The sequence below is a fragment of the Scyliorhinus canicula genome, chromosome 14 (genome assembly GCF_902713615.1).
Source record: "Scyliorhinus canicula chromosome 14, sScyCan1.1, whole genome shotgun sequence".
Taxonomy (NCBI): domain Eukaryota; kingdom Metazoa; phylum Chordata; class Chondrichthyes; order Carcharhiniformes; family Scyliorhinidae; genus Scyliorhinus; species Scyliorhinus canicula.
In genome coordinates this window covers 73,073,275-73,098,380 of record NC_052159.1, presented here as the reverse complement: position 1 = coordinate 73,098,380, position 25,106 = coordinate 73,073,275, and the positions used below count along the sequence as shown (strand labels likewise).

At 45.2% G+C, this 25,106-nt stretch overlaps 1 protein-coding gene across 6 annotated transcripts in view; it reads left to right on the top strand.

The window, feature by feature from the left end:
• Positions 1-25,106, top strand: part of LOC119977556 (interleukin-1 receptor type 1-like) — an 83,290-nt gene that overhangs the window by 9,870 nt on the left and 48,314 nt on the right. For 5 of the 6 annotated variants that reach the window (XM_038818632.1, XM_038818633.1, XM_038818628.1 and 2 more), the window contains exon 2: positions 24,621-24,706. In XM_038818632.1, the coding sequence (XP_038674560.1) occupies positions 24,625-24,706 (82 nt within the window). In that variant the 5' untranslated portion in view covers positions 24,621-24,624. Of the gene's footprint in view, positions 1-24,331; positions 24,462-24,620; positions 24,707-25,106 lie in introns of those variants that run through there. The other variant, XM_038818631.1, reaches the window with a different exon arrangement.

The window sequence follows — 25,106 nt, the reverse complement described above, 5'->3', positions numbered from 1 at the left end:
TTGTGTGGCCAGTTGGTTGAGCGACTGCTGGGCTGCTGAGGTGAGTGAAATTATCCTGGCATGAACTGACTCCATAGAAGAGCAGGAAATTCCTTTCCAGTTGGCTGCTTAATTAGTTCTTAATTGATAAAGCTTTTACTTTTTAAAAAGATCACAGTTTTTCCAATGCATCATATAATTTTTTTATTTCTCGCATTGTATTTAAAAATTAATAGTTATTCTATGTTCCAAACATAATTGTTTCGAGGATGTTCCTCACGTGCCTGTGCTGACAGATGAATGTCAGCTTGGGGAACAAAACAGCTGTAGCTCAGAGTTCCTACCTCTGGTGACTATGGTGCTGTGTGTATTAATATTTAGAAGATTGGGACTCGTAGTACGCATGTTCATGGCCATTAGTCACGGCAATAGATGCTCAGAAAGTGGAAGTTCCAAAACCTTTTGAGAGAGATGAGATGCTGAAAGCATTTCCTTTTAGTGGGGTAGCAAATTACTGCTACAAAAATGGAAAATAGAAGGAAAGCAAACCAAACGCTTGGCAGAAGCTGGAAACAAAACTTTGAAAGGAGAATTAATGAAGAAACTAGGAGCATTGCTTTTCTTGAGGGGAAGAAACTAGTTGCAGCACTTTGGGAGTACAGGAAGAGAAAGAGGAAACTGTGATTGACACATTGTAGGGTCGGAGAAGCAGTTTGCACCATTTGGCCCTTTGGGCCTGCACCATCATTCAATGTGGTCATGCAAGTTCAGTATCCCTCCTGCTTTCTCTCCATACCCCTTGATCCTTTAGCCACAAGGGCCATGTCCAACTCCAACAAACTGGCTCAACTGCTTTCTGTGGTAGAGAATTCCACAAGCTCACAACTCTCTGAGAGAAGAAGTTCTTCCTTGCCTCAGTCCTGAATGGTTTACCCCTTATTCTTAGACTGTGACCCCTAGTTCTGGATGCCCCCAACATTGGGAACATTCTTCCTGCATCTAAAATCCAGTGCGTACAAGCCCAGTCGATCCAGTCTTTCTTCATATGTCAGTCCTGCCATCCCGAGAATTAGTCCGGCGAACCTTCGCTGGCCATCTTCAATAGCAAGAATGTGCTTCCTCAGACTAGGAGACCAAAACTGCACACAATCCTCAAGGTGTGGTCTCACCAAGGACGGTATAACTGCAGCAAGACATCCCTACTCCTATACTCAAATCCTCTTGCTTTGAAGGCCAGCATGCCATTAGCTTTCCTCACCTCCTGCTGTACCTGCATGCCAACCTTCAGCAACCATGACTCGTTGCACTTCCCCTTTTCCTAAACTGCCACCATTCAGATAATCTGCCTTAACGTTTTTGCCACCAGAGATAATAACGTTACATTTATCCACATTATATTGCATTAGCCAAGCCCACTTAGCCAGTCTGTCCAAGTCATCCTGCAGCCTCTTTGCATCCTCCTCACAGCACACACTGCCATCCAGCTTAATGTCTGCATATTTGGAGATATTGCATGCAATTCCTTCGTCCAAATCATTAATGGATATTGTGAACAGCTGGGGTCCCAGCACTGAACCCTGCGGTACAGCACTAGTCACTGCCTGCCACTCTGAAAAGGTCCCATTTATTCCCACTCTCTGCTTCCTGTCTGCCAACCAGTTCTCTATTCATGTCAGGATATTACCCCAATATATGAGCTTTAATTTTGCTCACTAATCTCTTGTGTGGGACCTTGTCAAAAGTATTTTGAAAGTTCAGATACACAACATCCTTGTCGATTCTACAGGCCACATTCTCAAAAGATTCCAGAAGATTTGTCATGCATGATTTCCCTTTAGTGAATCCATGCTGACGTGGACCAATCTTGTCCCCCACTTTCCCTATTCTCAGTTATTTCACCCTTAATAATTGACTCCAGTATTTTCCCCACCACCGATATCAGGCTAACCAGTCTACAATTCCCTCTTTTCTCTCCCTGCTTTTAAAAAAAAAAAAGTCGGGTTACATTAGCTACCCTCCAATCCATTGGAACTCTTCCAGAGTCTGTAGAAGGCGTCCATTATTTCTAGGGCCTCTTCCTTAAGCACTCTGGGGGCATCAGACCCAGAGATCTTATTGGGTTTTAATCCCATCAATTTCCCTAATACAATTTCCTGACTAATAAGGATTTTAACATGAGTCAGGAATGGAAGAAGTGTTAGCTTGAACTGAGGGTTGGTTGGAAGGGGAAAAAAGTGTCAACTTGAATAAGGGAAGAAGGTATGAACCTGAGTATGAACTGTGAAGGTTAGCTATAGGCGCTTCATCTGCATAAAATGATTGGGAGTCGGAATTGGTACATCATTCCTTCGAACTGGGCCCAGATGGGGCACTGTAAACTGAGGCTGTGTGTTTACAGGGAGGAATGTGACTGGTGAGGTAGCATTTTTCGTAAGCTAGGACTTTCTGGTGTTCTGAAAATTCAAATGTCACTTTATTTTCCTTTTCTCAATTAGCTCTGGACTCTCGGCTGTTCCACACAATTAAGAGCCATATCTTCAAGGCTGAAGCTGTGGAATTCTCTCCTGACTCTGTAATTCTCGCTCCTCAATTCTTGTTTCTTTGACTACTTTTAATCATCTAACTAATGTATCCGTTCTTGGCTCAGGCGGTCAATTGTATTATTGCGCTCCTGTGAAGTGTCTTGAGATACTCTATTAAAAAGACATTTGTAAATGAAAATTATTCCAGAGTCTGCTGTTTGATGATAATCAGCTTGGTTTTCCACATTGGCATTTATGTAGTGCTCCCCTTTCTTGCCCCCACTTTTCAGAACAAATTGATAACTGTTTAATATATTCATGGAATAAACCAATTTCTTTGGAGTTAATTCTATCCATTTGGGTTTTGTCACAATCGCAACAATCAAATCAGTGGTGAGGGATTTGGAAAATTATTCAGTTGTCACCTTTTCTGTATCTTTCTTTATACTTTAATGTTTGATTTAATCTGTCACCTTGAGGTCTGCCTGCTGAAAGTAAACATTGAATTTCTGACACTTAATACCTGTATGCAACAGACTGTGGGAACTGATATACTGTTTCTGTGGTACTTTTCACTTCTCCAAACTCCTAGATATCATTGATTTCATTTTCCCTTTTAGAATCACTTGATTCTGACACCCCTTTTTTTACATTTGAAGAACATAAAGTAAGAATTAGGAGCAGGAGGAATTAATTGGTCACTTGTCCCTTGAGCTTTCTGCACCATGCAACAAAATCATGGCCGTGCTTCTACTTCAACTCTACTTTTCTGCGTTACTATCCCCATACATCTTAATTGTTTTAGGACCTAAATAAACCTTATTGACCTCTGTCTTGAATATTCTCAGCAGCTGAGAATCAACTGCTCTTTGAGATAAAGAATTAAAAATGTTTAAACTCTTTGAGTGAAGGGGTTTCACCTCACCCGTGTCCTTCATGGCCAACTCTTTTTTAGACTGTGACCTCATATTCTAGACTCCCCAGCCACCGGAAACATGTTCTTAACATCTACCCTATTAAGCCCCTGAAGAATTTTATATGTTTCAATTAGATCACCTCCTGTTTTTTTCTACGCTCGAGGGAATACAGTCTCCTCAATGCCTTCTCTAAGGACAATCCTCTGTACCCAGGAACTATTCCACTGAACCTTTGTTACATATGTCCTTCCTTTGGTCAAGGGACCAAAACTGCCAACATAGTTAAGGTGTGACCTCACTGATGCCTTGTCTTGGTTGTAGGGTTTTGGAACCCAGTTGCATTTTATGTTATTGAAAAATAGCCGGATTCTCTCTCTCTCTGACTGACTAAAAATACTTGAGCACCAATTGTGATGTTTCAGGTCAAAACATCAAACCAGATGGGATAGAATTTCCTGACGTACACCTGATCTCATGCCATGAACCCTAGAGCAATGGCTGAATCAGTTCATACTGTTTCTGCTGGACTCATCTATGCTGAAGCTGCTTGCAAATTGTGCTCGGACCCTCCCCGCTGCTGACACACCTGGAAATAAGCAGGCGGAGTTTATGCAAGTTTCATCAGCACAATCCAAGCAGAATATGCTGAATCATCGCAAAAGGTCGGGCAAGTTTAATGTGCTTGAGGTATGCCCAAAACAACTTGTGTTTGTTGCCATCTTTCTTTGCGGGTTCATGAATCAATTCACCTAAATCAGGTCTCGCCAGCTAAACCGGCCAAGCCCTCAGATTGATGGAGATTATATTGATTGTGTTGGTTGAGGAAAGAAAGTTCTTCAAATTGCATTCATTTTCTTTGATTACCAGCACTAGTAGGCACGTTTTAAAAAATATGTTCACATTGAGATGCACTTAATTTCGGAAGAAACTTACAATGTACACCAATGAAGCAACTGAATACTTATTTTAAATTGGGACGTTCACAGGTAGGGCACAAGATATCCTCAATAAAAATGCATTTTTTTTTGATAAATCCATTTCCAGTTGTAGTAATGACATGTCATCACTGAGGAATTATTTTTAATGGGCAGAAAGAAAATGAGTGATGGCCCTGTTTGATTGCACTGGGTTCATGGGAGGATTTAAGATTTTGAATTTGTGATTATGCAAATTAAATACAGTCAAATTTTCCCAGTATGATTTTAAGTGCATTTATGATGATGCTACAATCTTCCTTCTTGTTCCTATCTTCCACACTGTGAGCAGTTCCTTTTTTATAACCCCAATTCCCAAAGTGGATGTCACCGCCATAGTTTTCCCCAGATTGTGGATATAATTAATGGCGCATGCTGGCAGTAAATGCCCAAAGAACACTTTAAATCTATAACCCTTCTCCACCAAACACACAGGAAATGTAACCTTAAAAGAAATGCAGCACTAATAATGGAAGAGGTAACGATGAAATTTCTGATCATCATTGCAAACTACTTGGTTTATTTAGATTGTTACCCCGTGATAATCCTTGGAGATTATTGTTTTACGATCTTTAAATATTCATTGTTCTCCATACTGAATGAGCACAGTGACGATCCTAATCTTTTAGACAAAAGTGGAGTATTTTTACTGCCATTAGATTTTTTTGCAAAATAATGAACAATTTTATTGAGGTATTTTTGGCATATAAAACAATGACACTGTACAGAAAGAAAAGCAAATAACGCATAGTGCAAACCATGACTCCATTCTCTCAAGGACCTGCCTAAACCCTGATGGTGAATCTCTGAGTCCCTCCATGCCAACAGTATTAGCTGCCTGGCTATTACGGAAGCAAAGGCCAAGACGTCGGTCTCCTTCTCCTGGACCCCCGGGTCCTCCGACACCCCAAAGATTGACACCTCAGGACTCATTACCACCCCAGTTTTTAAAACCCGGGACATGATGTTCGCGAACCCTTGCCAGTACCCACTGAGTTTAGGGCATGACCAGAACATGTGCACGTGATTAGCCGGCCCACCGGCGCATCTGGCACACTTGTCCTCCAGCCCGAAGAATTTACCCATCCGGGCCACTGTCATGTGGGCCCGGTGCACGACCTTAAACTGGATCAGACTAAGCCTGGCGCATGTTGCGGTCGTGTTTTCTCTGCCCATAGCTTCTGCCCAAATACCGCTCCTCCATTTCTTTTTGGAAATATCTGAGACTCTGCCCTCACCTACTTCTCTGCTAGAAACTACCCTGTCCTACCTCCCCTTTGGCAGAAGGCGTGGGAAGGACTGCATCAGTCTGCGCATGAAATCCCGCACCTCTGTTGCTCGTTGTGCTTTTACTTAATTTGCTCTGTTTAATCACCTTGCTCTAGAGTCGCCAGGTATCTTTATGATACCACCACGAGGTTCAAGTTCAAGTGCTGATCAATAACTCAATACACCAGTTAGTAAGGTTCAAATCAAAACACATTTATTATATACACAGTCAATCGCTACTCATGCATAAAATACCACTCACTAGACTATCTCTAACACTAAAAGGCTAATACTTAGCTTTGGAAACTGGCTCACCAGGTCAGGGGAACAAATGGCATTTCGTTCGATTCTGAGTCTGCAGGCTTCAAGCTTGTATGGACTGGTAGGTAGGAGCGCCTATCTCGTAGTGTGCGTTGACTGGACACTTGGTTGGTGCAGCTGCTAGGCAGGTCAAGGGTTGTTTCGAGCTGCTGAGAGACCCTGCCAAGAAGGACGAATTGAACTTGGGGACTCTATTTTATAGTCCCTAGGGGCTTTGCGCCCTTTTAGGCAGACCCCGTACCTGGTTCCAAGTGATTGAACTAAGTTCTGATCACTTGGATCGATTTCTCCAATACTGGAGCTGTTCCCTGATCGCTGGGCAGTTCCTAAGTGTCCGTTGGCCTTCCTTTGTCTTGGCTCCTACTGGCGCCGAGGAGTCTGGTTTAGTCTTGATTACTTTAATGTATCCAATTGTTCCCGGGATCGCTTATTACTATGCAGATGGTTTTTGGTTTCGGTTCCGTCTGCGTTCTGCAAATTCTAATATACAGGAAACTTTGCACCTGCTTGTTTTTCCCTGCGCTTGACTGAATTTCCCTGTATTCTTAGCGGGTGTCCATTTTGGAGTCGGGAAGTGGCCAACCCAGGTGGCTACACCTGTAAGTATCTAAAGTCGTTCTCGCCCTCCAGCCCAAACTTCTCCTCCACCGCCCTCATGCTCGGCAAGCTCCCTTCCGGGAACAGATCACCCACCCTCACAATGCCCGCCATCCGTCACAGTCGATACCCACCGTCCATGTTCCCCGGGGTAAATTGGTGCCGCAGATTGGGGTCCACACCGATGCTCTCACTTTCCCTATATGCCTCCCCCATTGGCTCCAGATCCGCAGAGCCGCCATTACTATAGGGCTGGTGGAGTACCGCGCCGGCAGGAGCGGCAGAGGCACCGTAAATAGGGCTGCCAAACTGGTGCCCCTGCACGAAACAACTACTGCCATTAGTTAAAGGTAAAAATAGAACAAAATAAAAAACATTAAGATTTTAAACTTTTTCTAATTTAATCCACTCATTTAAAAAAAAAAAAATTATAATTTTGGGATGAATGAGTTATAATAAATGCTTTGAGTTGCAAACAATTAATATGGCTGATTTTCTTTACTCGCCGCAGATATCTAGACTAATATTCAACTGTAATTTAAAATTATTTTAGTTGGGAGTGTAAAAGAATGAATCCCTGAATTATTTCCACCTTTATCTGCTTCCCCTCCTGCCCACCACCCCCACAGCATGGCATTGTATCCTGCTTCTCTCTCTCATTTGTTTTCCCACTTACAGAATCATAGAATTTGCAGTGCAGAAGGAGGCCATTTGGCCCATCGATTCTGCACTGGCTTTTGGAAAGAGCACCCTATGCAAGCCCACACCTCCACTCTATTCCCGTAACCCAGTAACCACACTTAACCTTTTTGGACACTAAGGGTAATTTAGCATGGCCAATCCACCTAACCCATACATCTTTGGACTGTGGGAGGTAACCGGAGCACCCGGAGGAAACCCACGCAGACACCGGTAGAACATGCAGACTCCACACAGATAGTGACCCAAGCCGGGAATCGACCCTGGTTCACAATTTCCATCACAAGAGTTGTGTCAATGCCTACAACAGGTTATGTATTGTTCATTTGTCATGTCATTTTCATGGTAATAACAAAATAATTTATCTTCCCTGACGTGTGTAATTTATGCTGATACTTGTGTGGAACATAAGAACAGACAAAATGGGAGCAAAGATTGGCCATTCGGTTTCTCAAGTCTACTCCGGCATTCAATAAGATCACAGATGATATGTCTGTGATTTTAAATTCTACATTATCATCTACCCTGATACTTTGATTCCCTTGCCTAGCACTAATTACCTACTTCTGCCTTAAAAATATTCAGTGACCCCGTCTCCAACGCCTCCTAAGGCAGAGAGTTCTAAACTCTCAAAGGATCAAATTTTACCTCGAGGTTATTCAAAGAAGTTGTGGATAGCTTGGGAATAAAATAATTTAAATCAACTGCGTACCATCCAGAATCGCAGGGAGCATTAGAAAGGTGGCATCAGACATTAAAGACAATGTTGAGGGCTTATTGTCAAGATTATCCAGAGGATTGGGATAAAGGATTTCCATTCGTACTGTTTGCAATTAGGGATGCACCTAATGAGTCAACCAAATTTAGTCCTTTTGAACTAAGTTTTGGTCATGAGGTAAGAGGACCACTTAAATTGATTAAGGAAAAATTGGTGAGTGAGAAATCAGAAATTACATTATTGGATTACGTGTCAAATTTTAGGGAACAATTAAATAGAACAGGTGAATTGGCTGGACAACATTTAAAAGTTGCACAAAATGTGATGAAACGGGTAGCAGACAAGAAATCCAAAGTTCGTAGTTTTGCCAGTGGAGATAAAGTTTTAGTGTTGTTACCAGCTGAACCTTTAAAAGCTAGGTTTTGTGGACCGTATCAGATTGAAAGGAAATTAAGTGAGACAAATTATGTGGTTAAAAACACCGGATAGAAGGAAAACTCAGTGTGTCATGTGAAGATGCTGAAAATGTACTTTTGAAAGGGGAGGAGAGAAAAAGGAAGGGGTCTTAATGATTCTAACTCAAAGTGACAAACCAAATCCAGATGACTGAATTTGACATACCTCAAATTAAATTTGAAAACGAGGGTGTTTTTAAAAATTGGAATAAATTGTTGAGTTACCTTCCAGAGGAAAAACAGACTGACCTGAAAGTTATTGATATCACATGTGCAAGTTTGCAGAGAGAAATTGGGAAGTACTAAAATGGCTATACATGATGTAGATGTGGGAAATGCTGTTCTAATCAAATGCTGTTCTAATCAAACAACATCCATATAGACTTAACCCTTTAAAATTGGCACAGGTTAACAGAAGAGATTGAGAGTATGCTTAAAAATGGCATAATTGAGGTGGATTGCAGCCAATGGAGCTCACCCATAGTGATGGTACCTAAACCAGACGGTATCCAACGGTTTAGTGTGGATTATAGAAAGGTTAATGCAGTTACAAGAATGGACTCTTATTCTATCCCACATTTGGAGGTTTGCATTGAGAAAGTGGGACAATCGGCTTTTATTTCCAAACTGGATTTACTTAAAGATTACTGGCAGGTACCTTTATCTGAAAGGGCGAAGGAAATTTCGGCTTTTGTGATGCTGGATGGTATATACCAATTCAAAGTTATGCTATTTGGCATGAAAAATGCCCCAGCCACATTTCAAAGTTTAACTAACAAAGTTGTTTCAGGATTACCCAATTGTGCAGTATGTATCGACAATCTGGTAATTTTCAGCCAGACATGGACAGAACATTTGAAACATCTGATGGAGTTATTTGATTGACTTCAGGTTTGATGGTAAAACTAGCCAAAGGTGAATTTGGAAAAGTCCAAATCACTTTTCTGATACCCTCAAGACAAAGGGACATAATGCGATTTCTTGGCATGAGTTCATTTGATTGAACATTTGTGCAAAAGGTTTGTCGCGTGATGGCTCCACTGTTGGACTTGCTGAAGAAGCGTAATAAATTCTCAGTCTCAACAGGCATTTGACTGCCTGAAAGTGGTGATAACCAATGCTCCTGTGTTGAAGAATTACAAGGGACTCTGCGATCAGATTGAACTAAAATATCTGACTTTAAAGAGAAATGCCGAGGCGTAGAGGAATGGACGGATCGAGCAGAGACCTTCTTGTTGAAAGAGACTGTCAATCGAGAAAGATTTCAGTTGGAGGAAGAAGAACAAAAATTGACCATTATTGTACCTGTTTGCTTGTGTTGTAAGTATATTTACTCTGTGCATTTCTTAAAGGATAGTGAAAAATGAAACCATCTTGAAATTGATGGGTTTTTTTTTCTTGGGGGGAAGGTGTCATGTGGGAGTACCTTTTGAGAAATGGGTGTTTACTACTGCAGTGATGTCAAGAGAGTGGGTGGAGCTGGGCTGTATGTCAGATTTTACTTTCATTTTAGGCTGTTTACTGCAGGGTGTGTTTTAGTTTCGTTTTCAGAGCTGGATAGCTGCAGTCAGTCAGAAGGTGTTTGAATCTCTCTGTAATCTAAAGACTGTAAATCGAGTTTACACCATTTTTTACAAATTTAAAACTAATAACAGTAGTGACTTTAACCTGATGTGCTTCTGGTAAAAGGTGTTTTAAGTCGTATGGATGTTAAAAGTAAAGCTTAAATAATTACTTAGCGTTGTATTCTTTGGGAGTTGTATTTGAATTGATGGTTGCTAAGATGTTCACTGTATGTTTTGAAAAGGTTAACTTCATAAAATAAACATTGTTTTACTTCAAAAAATACTTTTCAGTTTCTGCTGTACCACACCTGTAGAGTGGGCCGTGTGCTCCCCATACCACAATCTGTTAAAAGTCAGGTGAACGTCATGATACACTTTGGGGTTCTCTAATCTCTGGCCCATAACATTGGATTTATAAAAAGCGTTCAATAAGATACCGCACAAAAGGTTACTCGATAAGAGAGGAGTCCATGGTGTTGGGGTAGTATATTAGCATGGAAAGAGGATTGGCTAATTGATAGAAGACAGAGTTGGGACAAGCGGGAAATTTTCAGGATGGCCACTTGTAACTAGTAAGTGCCACAAGGATCAGTGCTGGACCACAGTTATTCAGAATATATATTATGACTCGGACAAGGGAAATTATTGCACCATTGCCAAGTTTATGGATGTCACAAAAATAGGTGGGAAGGCAAGTGGTGAGGATGACACAGTCTCGAGAGAGTATGGACAGGTTAGATGAGTGAGCAAAAACTTGGCTGATGTAATATAATGTAGGAAAATGTGAAGTTACGCATTTTGGTATGAAGAGTAAAGGAGCTGAATAATATTTAAATGGAGAAAGGCTGCAGAAAGCTGTAGCAAAGAGGGATTTGGAGGTCCTCGTGCATAAATCACAAAAAAATAGTACGCCATTTCAGGTAATTGGGAAGGCAAATGGAATGTTGGCCTTCATTTCAAAGGAATGGAGTATAAAAATAGGAAAGTCTTGCTAAAACTATACAAGTTACTTGTTAGATCACACTGGAATAATATGAACAGTTAGGTCCCCGTATCCAAGGAAAGATATACTGGCAGTGGAGGTCGGCCAGAGGAAGTTCATTTGGTTGATCCTGGGTATGGAGGGATTTTCTGATGAGAAAAGATTGAGTTAGGTTAGGCCTGCACCCATTGGAGATTAGAAGAATGAGACATTAAGGATTCTCAGGGGACTTGACAGGGTAAATGCTAAGTTTTTTTTCCCCCTTGTGTGAGAGTCTAGGACCAGAGGGCATAATCCCGAGTAAAGGGTCGCCCATTTAAAAAAGATGAGGAGGAACTTCTTCTGAGGGTGATGTGCTAGGTCTACGGGGACTGCGTTTACTGCAGTGGTGGGAGAGACAGGCTTCCAACACTTGAAGAACTGCAACTCGATTTTATTGAACACTTAACTATAATACATGCTTTAACTGTGAGTTGACACTCTGCTGACTTGACTGGGAACCTGAGACTAACCTGACCAGACTATCTGACTACCATATGGTGTTTGTACTAGTTGCTGCTCACGAGCTCTGACTGTCTCAGAGGCTGGATCCCGAGAGAGTGGGAAAACTAGTGCCCTCTGGCTTTATAGTGGTTGTGTCCTGCCTGGTGATTGGTTGCTGTGTTCTGTGTGCTCACTGGTCATCCTGTGTGTCAATCACTGCCTGTCTGCACACCATCATATACCTGGATGTATATTATGGCAGAGGGTAGTGAATCTGTGGAATTCTTTACGGTAGAGGGCTGCAGAGACTGTCATTAAATATGTTCAAGATAGACAGATATGAGATAGACAGATTTTTAATCAGTAAGAGAATCCAGGTTCATAGGGATAAGACATGAAAGTGGAGTTGAGAATTAGCATATCTGATCAGTCATGATCTATCTCATTGAATGGCAGAGCAGACTACTTCGGCTCCCACGTTTAATAATGTCTTAAGGTCTTATAACGAATAGTTCACATGAGATGGTACTGCACCAACTCAGGGCATGAGTACATTGAACCTTGAAAACTTTTTCCAAATGTTCTCAGGGCTGGCACTTCTACCCGTTCTCCCTTTAAAGAAACGTGTTCCTACTCCTCCGGCTCAGAGATCTATATTACCCATGCATGAGCAGAGCTAATTCTTGCTATTACAGCTGGTAATACAATTCACTTCTGATTGGGCACCGCTGAATTCAGATGGCAGAGTTAGACCCGTTCAGCACAGTGTTTAGTGCTGAGGCCTGATAATCATGACCTCAATGTAGCCAGGATGGTTGGTTAAACAGAGCACTACAAATGCGAGTGCAGATTTTAGTATAGCAGTGAAGTCCCTTTTTTTTGAGGCGTGTTTACTTTTTTGTTCAGCATTTTCTCAGTATATTAAATGGTAACTAAATAGTCTAATCATTTTTTTTCAAATTAGCATTGTACTATCCTAACTTATGTTTACATAATGGTGGAAAAAAACAAAATGAATGCATTACAGGAATTGTTTGGCATACACTTTCATTATTTTTTTCCACAGGATATGGCTGTGCGCCTGTCTTGCCAAGTGATACATTTAAACAAAAACTGCAAACCCCTGGCTAATATTTTTATTTTATTCCAAGGAAAGTAGTGACCATGATGAATGCCTTAAACTATGATTTTCCAGTATTAAAAATGTGGGTGGCATGATATCACAATGGTTAGCACAGTTGTTGAGCACCAGTGTCCCATGTTTGATCCCTGCTTGGGTCACTGTGCTGAATCTGCACGTTCTCCCTGTGCTTGCGTGCGTTTGCTCTGGGTGTTCTGGTTTCCTCCCACAAGGCCCAAAAAGGGGCTCGTTTAGCGCAGGGCTAAATCGCTGGCTTTGAAAGCAGACTGAGGCAGGCCAGCAGCACAGTTCAATTCCCGTACCAGCATCCCCAAGCAGGTGGCGGAATGATGCGACTAGCGGCTTTTCACAGTAACGTCATTTGAAGCCTACTTGTGATAATAAGCGATTTTCATTTTTCATTTCATTTTTCAAAAAACGTGCTGTTAGAGGGAGAATTCAGAATGTCCAATTCACCTATGTACCTGAACAGGAGCCGGAATGTGGCGACTAGGGGCTTTTCACAGTAACTTTATTGCAGTGTTAATGTAAGCCTACTTGTGACAATAATAAAGAGTCTGGGGCCAATGCCAGGAGCTCCCGCCGCAGCCGGAGCTTGTGAGCAGGGCATGTTGGATGGCTCTCTGAGGGATGAGAGGTGGGGGTGGAAGTGGAGCCATGGGGGACCGGAGGATGCTGGTCAGGAAGCTGTAGGTTTTTTATATAAATGTTTTTTATTGGGTTTTTGAATAAATTATATTTACCGTTATGTACACCATATATATATATATATATAAGAAGGGAATACGCACAAAAAACAAAAACAACAACAAAAAAAATTTGAATAAAATAACAGGGAGGGAATTATGTGCTAGCTCAACAACAGCCGGTCTGTAAAATTGGCAGTATTGTTTTTAGCACATAAGTAGGCATCTGTTTGTGGATGTGGGGGAAACTGGGGGGGGGGGGGGGGGGGGGGGTACATATACATTTGGACACCGGGGAAACAAATACAGAGCAATTACAGAGGGCGATACGCAAATGGATTTGGTGTTGGTGTTGTCGCTTGCTTCTCCCGGATGGTTTGCGCTGCCGTTGTCGTCTTGCGGTCACCTCCGCTTCAGCCGTTCGTCCTGTCTTTCACCCAGATTTTCCTTGTTCTCTGCTTCTGTAGATGCCACGTTTGTTATTGTTTCCCATTCTCTCCTTCCGGCTGTCATTCCCTTGCCTCCCCCCCCCCCCCCCCCCCCACCCCCACCTCACTGGTTCCCCTCAATTGTTTCCTGTCTCCTCCCTCTTCCACCCCACCCCTCCCCTTCTCCTAGGTCTATCCCTCCCTTCCCCGCCTCGACTACTTTCCCCTGATTCTTGTCTACCTGGCTATTCTTCTGCTTGTTTGTTGGCCACAAACTGAATAATTGGGTGAATGGCTCCCACGGTGGAAGCCGTGGTCTGACCCTTGAATGGCGAATTTGAATTTCTCTATTTGGAGAGAATCCGAGAGGTCGGACAGCCAGTCTGCAGCTTTGGGTGGTGCTGCTGACCGCCAGCCGAACCGGATTCTACGGCGGGTGATCAGGGAGGCAAAGGCAAGGGCGTCCACCTTCCTCCCCAAGAATACATCTGGCTGGTCTGATATCCCGAAGACCGCCACTTTCAGGCATGGATCCACCCTCATCCCCACCACTTTGGACATTGCCTCGAAGAAGGCTGTCCAGTACCCTGCAAGTCTAGAGCAAGACACACGTGGGCGTGGTTGGCCGGGCCTCCTTGGCACCATTCACATCTGTCCTCCACCTCCAGTAAGAACCTACTCATAAGGGTTCTTGTTAAGTGGGCTCTCTGTACAACTTTTAGTTGCGTCAGGCTGAGCCTTGCGCATGTGGCGGTGGAGTTGACCCTATGCAGTGCTTCGCCCCAGAGTCCCCACCCTATTTCAATCCCCAGGTCCTCCTCCCATTTTTTCTTCTTGTATCCACTACGGTGTCGGCCCTTTCTACCAGTCGGTCAAGGAAGCCGTTGTTGATTGACTGTCCCTCATCCTTGTCCATGCCTTACAGAGCCTCGACCGCTCTGGTGGTGCACTCCAGTAAACCCCTGCTTTGTGGTTGTCTCCTGTGCCGCCCACAGCATGGCACAGCAGGGCACATGTGCTGGAGGTGAAGGAGGAGGAACATGGTCTCGTCAGAGGAAGGTGACAAGGAGGGCCCGGACCATGATGGTCTGGAGGACAAGCCCGGGAAGGACCCGCAGGACTCATTGGAGGAGAGTGGACAGGCGGCAACTGCGAGGGTCCAGCATGCTTGGAGGTGCAGGGAAGCCCTCATTTTTGCCTGATTCGCTTAGGGCATGACTAAATTTGCTGTCTCCACCTCCCGGGGGGGGGGGGGGGGGGGAGATTTGGGGGTGCTGGTGGCCACCGTCGCCACCCCACAGGGAGGCTCTGGGTTGGCATCCAGCACTCCCTCCTCCCGGTCAGTGCCCGTAGGGCTCTGGTCACTTTGGGATGGTTGGCAGCTGAATTAAGCTCCGGATGCCCCTGCATCTTCTGGCTCTGCCAGCCCTGGCAGCTCCCCAATGTCTGCACATGGTGTTGATGCCTTCAGTGATGTGAGCAGACCATGCTCTGCAGTACCTCGCCAATGTCCAACTGTGTCTGGGTCATGGTCCACAACAACCAGGACTTGCGCCTCAGCAATGCCCACCTGAGACTGGGACATGACCCCCAGCTACCGGGACATGCTCCGCAGCGCCTTGGCAATGCCCACAGCGTCTTGGCAATGCCCACCTGAGACTGGGACATGCTCCATTGTACCTTGGAAAGGTCCATCTGTGTCAGAGTTATGTCCCCCAGTGACTCTGGACATGCTGTCGAGGTGCTCAGCCATGGCCATCACTGACTGAGCCAACCTTTGGACACCAACACTCATGATGCTGACATCATGCTCCAGGTTCTCCACTGCGGTCACCAATCTCGCAGTGTTGGTCTCACATTGTCGGCGCTATCTCCTGCGTCCGCAGCCTTTGGGACTCTTCCAGTCGGCCTGCGAATTTCATGGCTGCTGGCTGCACCCTATCCACTGTATCAGCTCCAGGTAAACCTGGCCCAGATGCTCAGCATCTGACTAGGACTCAGCTGGGTCCTGTGATCCAGCAGACCTCCGACTGGTGTCTCGCCTGGGCGTTCCTGTCTCCAACTGATGTGCATCAACATCTGTGTGGTGCTCACCAGAAGCCTGTCCACTACTTTCGCCCACCGAGGTGTGTGTCTGCGCTGGTGGAGGATCAGATGACCGCCGTAACGTGATTATGGTTGGCCTCAGTTCCCGCATTGCTGGCACTACCTCCTGCGCTCTTCCAGTTGCCTCTGGACATGCTAGAATGTCACTGATATTCCCCTTCTCAATCTCTCAGCTGCGCCCTATCGATTGTAACATCTCGGGTAGACCTGGTCCAGGTGATTATGGTGGCATCCTCGGCTCTCGTGCAAGGTGTTCCATGGGGGGCAGAAGGGTGACCACCCCAGATGGGCTGGCACCATTGGATGGTAATCCTGTGTGAGACTGGACATACTGATCATTGAAAGGGAAGGATCACCATGCTGGCGTGAACAACTCACATGGGACGCGTCATCTGGATGGGGCCAGTGGATACTCGTCTCTGCAGCGCCGGCCCATCTCGACATCGATGATCGACCTGTCCTCGGCCATCTCTGCGATCACGTGGGGGTGAGGGCTCTGATGTCTGGCACCCCAACGCCTGTCTGGGCTCTCTCTGTCTGTTGTGGGCCAACTTCTCCTGCAGAGAAACAAAGGGCATCGTGAGCCGCATGCTTCATGCACCGTGGAGTGGGGGAGTTACCATGGGGGGGGGGGGGGGGGGGAGGGGTGAAAACAGGCGTGGGCACAACTGGGAATGAGCGGGCTGGGGCATGGTATGGCGCTGGGTGGGGGCGGTGGTAGGTGAATGGTTGTTTGTGGGGGGAGGGATGGCCGGGGGTTGACGGGCGGGACCGGTGCCAGGAGGCCAATGCCAACTCACCTGGGTGGCCTGATGGAGGTAGTTTAGCTTCTTATGGCACTGGGTGCTGTCCCTCCTGGTCATATTACCCGAGCTGATGGCTGCTGCCACTTCCTTTTAGGTGGCACTGGCTGCCTGTGGCTGATCCTTTGTGTCCCTCAAGGGAAGAGGGCATCCCATCTGGACTCCACTCTGTCCAACAGTCTGGCCAGATCGACATCTCCGAATTTCAGAGCTGATCTCCTTGGTGACATGGCTGCGTGCAGTATAGGGTTTGCTCTGCAGGTTCGGTTTAAGTACTGCTCCCCATCATTATTCGGGAGCTGCCGGACCTGGTCCCAGTGAATCTGCCGACAGGATAGTCATTTCAGCGTGAAGCTCGTAGGCCCTAGTTAATTTAACGGATTAATGTTAAATACCGGTGACCGCCTTGCCAGGTCAGCTGTTGGGAAACGCCCGGCATTTCCTACTCGCTACCACACTGAGCGATTTCAGTTACATTGCGCCCGACTAAGTGTGGTTCGACAGTGGTGGGAAACTCACTGACAGGCCCAGGAAGAGCCTCTTCGTCAAACTCGCCTGAAATTATATGTGGGAATGTTTCCGTTAAATCGTGCCCGTAATCTTTCAGTTTACTGAATGCTTCTAAACTATTTTAGCACGAACTCTCAAAACAAAACCATCTCTCTAGAATCCTTTGTTTCTGGAATTGCCGACATCACATCTCCATCTCTAGTTAAGTAAGTCCGCCTGCTGTTTTATGGACGTACCATCCCAGCAGTTAAACTCTTAAATCAACATGATTTCAACCTTTTGAGGGCATTAGACTCCAATCTTGATTTAATTGCATTTATTCATTCTTTTTTCAATGTTATATTTTAGTTTTAGGAATTAAAAATTCTGTGCTAAAACACCAAACACATGAACCACAAATTAAATATTTGCAACAGTGTGTGGTTAGAAAAATCTATAATACTATGTATAAAAATGGAAGGTGGGTTAATTTGCTCTAACTGGGTGAGATGCAAGCAAAATTGTAGTTAATTTTTAAACTTGTGCAGTATTCCACAGCAATTGCATGATCGAGATAGCAATGCCATCTATCATGTGTAGGTTTAGGTAAAACAGATTCTGTTGCTTATTTTGAAATACTCAGCAATTTGGATACAGGAAAAGGCATGAATATTTTTATATACAGATACTTGAGTTATGTGTTATGCTGTGGAAAACGGTGAGAGTTCTTTCCCTCCCCCAATTTCCTGCCATGAAGGCTGTGATTTATGTTGAAATGTGATTCTTCAGATGGTGATAGCTCTTTGCTGCTTTGCTCAACCGTCCTTGTTTCATGCAAGGTCAGGCAGGAAGTGTGGGTGTAACATATTCGTGTCTGATCCTCTCCTTTTTTATGCGTTCAAATGTATTTTTTGTGACAGGATGACATTCAACATGGGAACATTGGCTGATTTGTTTTTCAGTTCACCAACTTCCAGTTGCCACATTTCCATCTAGTCACTGGTGATTAAACTTTCTAATAAGCTTAGCCTTTTTGAACAAATGGCTGTTATGTTGAGCGAGCACTCCACTTGAGCATAATCGATGATCCGAGCAGAGATTGGGAATATTTTGAGAATTGATTTTTTTTTTCCACCCCTTGAATTTCTGCGGAAACTCCAGATCGGAGTTGTTTCATGGCTGCCTTCACAGTTTACCAGGCTCAATAAAGGACCCCAACTCTGCCCCTTCTGTACCAACTTCCATAATTTTCCCAGCTTTCAACAGAGAGAAGTTGCTGCAGAATTTCACCGAGCTGGGGGAATGAAATGAAGAACAACTTTTGATAGCTCTGGTGAAATTCTGACTGTACCTGATCTGACTGCATGACTTGGTGCTCCCATCAACCCCTCCTACTGCTGAACTCCATTTCATCAATGTTATACATCTCTGTATATTAGATAATTATAGGACATAATTCTGGCCAGGGATGTACTTGGGTGGCTTGCAAATTCTTAAAAATTGAGCACTAAAGTAATCATGAGGCTAAATCTATAGCCAGGTATGTAATGTATTATTATTGTGTTTTAATAATTGTATAGATCAACACTTGTATGACACAACTCCAACTGTGGGGTGAGATCTTCCAGCTGTTTATGCTGACATGCAGTGAGGAGGCCAAGTGTAATGACCTCCAATTAGCATTATTGGTTGGTCAATTGAAGTATGAGCTCCCTCAATGATAGCTCATTGAGGGTGCCCATATAAGCACCTGTGTAGGCTTTGTGATCCAGTCTTAAGTTGACTGGAATGCTAGCAGCACTGTTGGAGCTGCTCTTGTATCTAGTTATTGGTAATAAATATTGGTGTGGTGACAGGACTCCTGCCTCCTGTGGATTATTACAGTGGCGACGAGGTAAACAAAGAACTTTGCGGAGACCAGCTGCCGCACTCGGAGGGTAAGCCTTGCTATTTCAAAAATGCCGTTTTTTTGGGAGGTGAGATGCATTTGACCCGACTAATAAGGACTGGTCCCAGTATGTGGAGAGAATGTGTTACTTCTTCCGGGCCAACGATATAATTACGGACAAAAGGAGACGGGTTATCCTGCTGTCGCGTGCGGACCCTCCGCTTTCACCATTATACGTAATCTGACTTATCCTGATGCACCGGACACGAATTCTTTCCAAGAATTAACGGAATTGGTGAAAGAGCACCACGACCCAAAACCACCCCTCATTTTGCGTAGGTACAGATTCTACACAGCGAAGCGGGAAGACAGGGAGTCAGTCACAAATTTCTTGTCCCCCCTGAGAAGGCTGGCGGAGAAATGTGAGTTCGGCCCGACGCTAAATGAAGTGCTTTGGGACCGGTTAGTGTGTGGCATAAATGACCTCAATACAGAAGCGCCTGTTGGCGGAAACGCAGCTAGACTGCAGGCAGGCGTTACAGCTCGCACTGTCGCTAGAAAAGGCAGCAAGTGGGGCGCAGGAACTACAGGGCACGCCAATGGAGGTAGACACCTGTGAGACGGACTACCACAACGGGCCCAGCTACCATATAGCCGCTCTCAGGAAAAGCCTGAGGAAAGAAATTCTTGGTAGTGTGGATGAGCAGAGGGATCTCGGTGTCCATGTACATAGATCCCTGAAAGTTGCCACCCAGGTTGATAGGGTTGTGAAGAAGGCCTATGGTGTGCTGGCCTTTATTGGTAGAGGGATTGAGTTCCGGAGACATGAGGTCATGTTGCAGTTGTACAAAACTCTAGTACGGCCGCATTTGGAGTATTGCGTACAGTTCTGGTCACCTCATTATAGGAAGGACGTGGAAGCTTTGGAACGGGTGCAGAGGAGATTTACCAGGATGTTGCCTGGTATGGAGGGAAAATCTTATGAGGAAAGGCTGATGGACTTGAGGTTGTTTTCGTTAGAGAGAAGAAGGTTAAGAGGTGACTTAATAGAGGCATACAAAATGATCAGAGGGTTAGATAGGGTGGACAGCGAGAGCCTTCTCCCGCGGATGGAGGTGGCTAGCACGAGGGGACATAGCCTTAAATTGAGGGGTAATAGATATAGGACAGACGTCAGAGGTAGGTTTTTTACGCAAAGAGTGGTGAGGCCGTGGAATGCCCTACCTGCAACAGTAGTGAACACGCCAACATTGAGGGCATTAAAAAATTTATTGGATAAGCATATGGATGATAAGGGCATAGTGTAGGTTAGATGGCCTTTAGATTTTTTCCATGTCGGTGCAACATCGAGGGCCGAAGGGCCTGTACTGCGCTGTATCGTTCTATGTTCTATGTTCTATGAATAGAGGGCCAAAGGAAAACCCCAGAACTACGCCCAAGTCTGCCAGGACTAACTGGAGACAGAGAGAAGTACCGGCTGAGGCTCCCCAAACAGAGAAGGACTGTTTTTGGCACCAGACAGAGTGGGGTAACAGCGACAAAAACCCTAGAAGGAGGTGGCAAAAGAGGAATAGCAGGTGGGGACGCAGGGAAGTATACAACCTAGACGCCCCATCCTCCTCCGAAGGGGAAAAATTCTATAATATTGCGATGAAGAAAGCAGAACCTATTAAGATTACCCCACGGGTGAACGGTCGGCCGACAATAATGGAAATAGACACTGGGGCAGCCGTATCCGTAATTGGAGTGGCAGCATTAAAAAAAAATCAAAGATGGACTCCAGCCACTAACCGTAACAAAAACATCGACGAAACTTAAAACCTACACGGGGGAACCCGTGGAAGTTCTAGGCACGACTCATGTACCCGTGGAATATGAGAAACAATTGCTCAGATTACCGTTGATGATAGTAGAGGGCTCCGGACACAGCTTAATTAGATGGAACTGGCTGAAAGACCTAAAATTAGATTGGATGAAAATTTTCCAGAGTGGAAGCGGGCAGTTGAGTGGAGTACTCCAAAAATACCCAGAGGTCTTCCAAGAAGGTTTGGGGGAAATCCTAGGCGCCAAAGCAACTTTGCACGTGGACCCAGAAGCCCTTCCGAAATTTTGTAAGGCCAGGGCGGTACCTTTTGCATTAAGGAAGAAAGTAGAGGTCGAAATAGAAAGGTTACGGCGCGGCGGCATTATCAGACCAGTACAGTTCTCGGAATGGGCAGCGCCGGTGGTACCAATTTTGAAGTCAGATGGCTCGATACGTCTCTGTGGAGATTTCAAACAGACGGTAAACAAATGCGCACTGCTGGACAAATCCCCGATCCTGAAAATAGACGACCTATATGCCAAATTGGCAGGTGGGCTTTTGTTCATGAAACTGGACATGAGCCACACCTACCAGCAGTTAAAACTGGACAACGACTCCCAGAAGTTCGCTATGATCAACACCCTGAAGGGCCTTTTCGTTACACTTGGCAATCTTTCGGAGTGTCATCAGCCTGCGCTATATTCCAGTGTACGATGGAAAATATTCTGCAGGGACTACCGCAGGTGGTGATTTATTTGGACGATGCCTTAATTACAGGTAGGACGAACAGGGAACACTTAAGGAACCTGGAGGAAGTGCTCAGGCGTTTCGCAAAGGCAGGCGTACGGCTTAAAAGAGAAAAATGTGCTTTTCTGGCCCCACAAGTGACGTACCTGGGATATAAAGTAGACGAGTCGGGCTTACACCTATTGGAAGACAGAGTAAGGGCAATAAAAGAAGCCCCAGCTCCCACCACGGTCCAGGAGTTACGATCATTTCTAGAGTTCGTAACCTATTATGGTAAATTTATTGAAAATAGGGTGTCCATCCTGGAACCCCCTCCACCAGCTACTAAAAAAGGGGCAAGAATGGAAATGATCCGCCCGCCAATAGCAAGCATTTAGGGACATTAAGGAACAGCTGTCATCCGAAAATATCCCAGAGCATTATGACCCAAGGAAGGAGTTGGTGGTCACTTGTGACGCATCCCCTTATGGGGTAGGAGCCATCTTAGCCCATAGAGGAAGGAATGGGGAAGAATAGCCTATGCTTCGAGGACCTTGGCGATGGCTGAGAGGAAGTACGCCCAAATCGAGAAGGAAGCCCTGGCGGTGATATTTGCAGTAAAAAATTTTCACCAGTATCTGTACGGGCGGAGATTCACCATCGTGACGGACCATAAGCCGTTATTAGGGTTTTTAAAAGAAGACAAGTCAATATCCCCGATCGCATCAGCTAGAATTCAACGCTGGGCATTGCTACTGGCGGCGTATAGATACGTTCTGGAGCACAGACCGGGAATGCGAGTGGCAAATGCAGATGCTTTGAGCAGACTTCCCCTCCCGGACACCCCGCCGCTAATACCGAAAGTAGAGGAGACAGTAATGACTCTAAATTGTTTGGACACCCTACCAGTAGACGCACAACATATTCGGTTGTGGACGCAAACAGACCCAGTTTTAGCCAAGATGAAGCATTTACTGCTAACGGGGGAACTGGAAAAACCAGTGGAGCCCCAGATGCACCCATACTGGAGCAGAAGGGACCAAATAACCGTTGAAGACGGTATCCTATTATGGGGAGCCCGGGTAATAGTCCCAGCTCAGGGCCGCGGGCAATCTTAACCGAGTTACATCACGGACACCCAGGGGTGTCTAAAATGAAGATGCTAGCTCGAAGCTACATTTGGTGGCCAGGATTGGGTACAGACATAGCAGCCTTGGTACGTTGGTGCCAGGAGTGCCAACAGGGGCAAAGAATGCCACCAGCTGCGCCATTGCACTCGTGGGAATGGCCAGGCAGACCGTGGACCTGCCTGCATATTGACCATGCCGGCCCTTTGATGGGCTCAATGTTTTTGGTGATAGTGGACGCCCACTCCAAATGGTTGGACGTCCACCGGGTAAGCACAGCATTGACAATCGAAAAGTGCAGGGCCTCGTTTGCAACACATGGACGTCCGGAGGTATTGGTGTCGGACAGCAGAACGACATTCACACTGGGGAATTTGGAAAATTCCTAAAAGAAAACGGAGTCCGCCACATCAAGACGGCCTCTTACCATCCAGCGTCCAATGGCCTAGCAGAGAGAGCGGTCCAGACACTAAAAGCGAGACTCAAGAAGCAGCCGGCAGTGTCAATGGACACCAAGCTCTCCCGCTGGCTGTTTGATTACAGGACCACACCGCATTCCACAACGGGCATACCGCCAGCTGAACTCTTAATGGGAAGGCGGCTGCGAACGAGGCTGAGTCTCCTTTTCCGAAATTTAACGGGGAAAGTGGAGAAACAACAGGAGACCCAACGCAGAGGGCATGGTAATAGTCGGCAGCAGAGACATTTGCAGGTGGGGGCACCGATTTGGGTCAAGAATTATGGGAATGGACCAACGTGGGTCAAAGGCACGGGAGAGTCCCAAACAGGGCCCATATCCTATGAAGTTTTGATAGGAGGTAAGGTGCTGAAGAAACACCTAGACCAAATAAAGGCAGCGGAACCAGACCTGGAGGCAGCCGAAGCAGGACCGACTCGAGCTGGGATAGCCCAGACAGAAAAGATACCCACACCCCAGCCCCGAGCATCTTCTCCAGATCCCGTCATCCAGTCAGAGTCGGAGATGGACACGGTCGACGAAGGCCGCCGCGACACCTCTCCCCGAGGAGGAGGAAGAACAACTTCCAAGGAGGTCGTCAAGAAAAAGACGGGTACCTATAAGGTACATCCCGCCCACGTCGGAGAACGACCTGGCGGACGACACAGAGGTTACAGACCCGGACATGAGGAGCAGGAAGAAGCTCCGAGGAATGCCAGCTGGCAGGAATTCCTCGGACCTGGGGGGGGGGGGGGGGGGGGGGGGGGGGGTAGAATGACCTCCAATTAGCATTATTGGTTGGCCAATTGGAGTATGGGCTCCCTCAATGATAGCTCATTGAGGGTGCCCATATAAGCACCTGTGTAGGCTTTGTGAGCAGTCTTTAAGTTGACTGGAATGCTAGCAGCACTTTTTGGAGCTGCTCTTGTATCTAGTTATTGGCAATAAATATTGATGTGGTGACGGGACTCCTGCCTCCTGTGGATTATTACACCAAGGAATCTTGCCCGTTATCTGTGACCCAAACATTTTAGAAGTTGCTGAAATTTAGTTTCACAAGCTTCTGACTCCTTGTACCATTTTGATGACATCCTCTTTCCACATGTGCACAGTTTGTACATATGCAAATGAAATTTTCCAGCCGCGTCAGGGGCTAGTGTTGTCACTTTAAAAAGTTGAGGGGAAGGAACTTGAAACAAGCCAACCAAAACCAAAGGATGCTGGAGTGTGCTAATTGCTAGCAGTTAATTTTTAAAAGGGACTGCAGATGTGAGGGTCATAAATTACCCTGGTGCCTAATAGCTAGGTTTTTTTTTAGAAATTGAGTATGAGAGATTTACTTATTTTAAAAAAAAATTAACAAACGCAATTTATGTAGATGGAGTGTGCCCTTCCTGGGTTCTGTGGGGAGTTCCTACGAGTTTGAGTAATTTCTGTGGTTTTTAAAATTGATGCATATTTCCATTTTTGTTTCTTAATTCCAGGAAGATGACTGCTTCAGTTTTTGCAGCTCTCTTTGGATTATTTGCATTGGTGTCGACCTTGCGTCAACAATCTAGTCCCACTAAAGGTAGGTGCAATGAAATTTGAAGAAATGTTGTATTCCGATTATACTGTGTTTATCTTCATCACACGAGAATAACCACAGTCTAAATTTTCCTATTACTCAAAAAAGACAGTGGGTGGGTGTTAATTATACTCTGTAATATGAGTATAAGAAAGTTATGTGCACATTAGACACCTACAAACCTTGTGTGTGAGAAGTTAATGGAAAGTTGAGATTTTCCATTTGTGTAGATATTTAAAAGATAGTTTGACTTGTATTTCTTGAATTTTTAAATGACGATCCAGCATACTCTCAAAGGATATTTATAAAATTGATAAAGATGAATAACAATGAAGACTTGTGATATTGGATTTTTTTTTTGATGCTTCTGTCTGTTGCTCGTTATGCTTTCTCTTTAATTGCT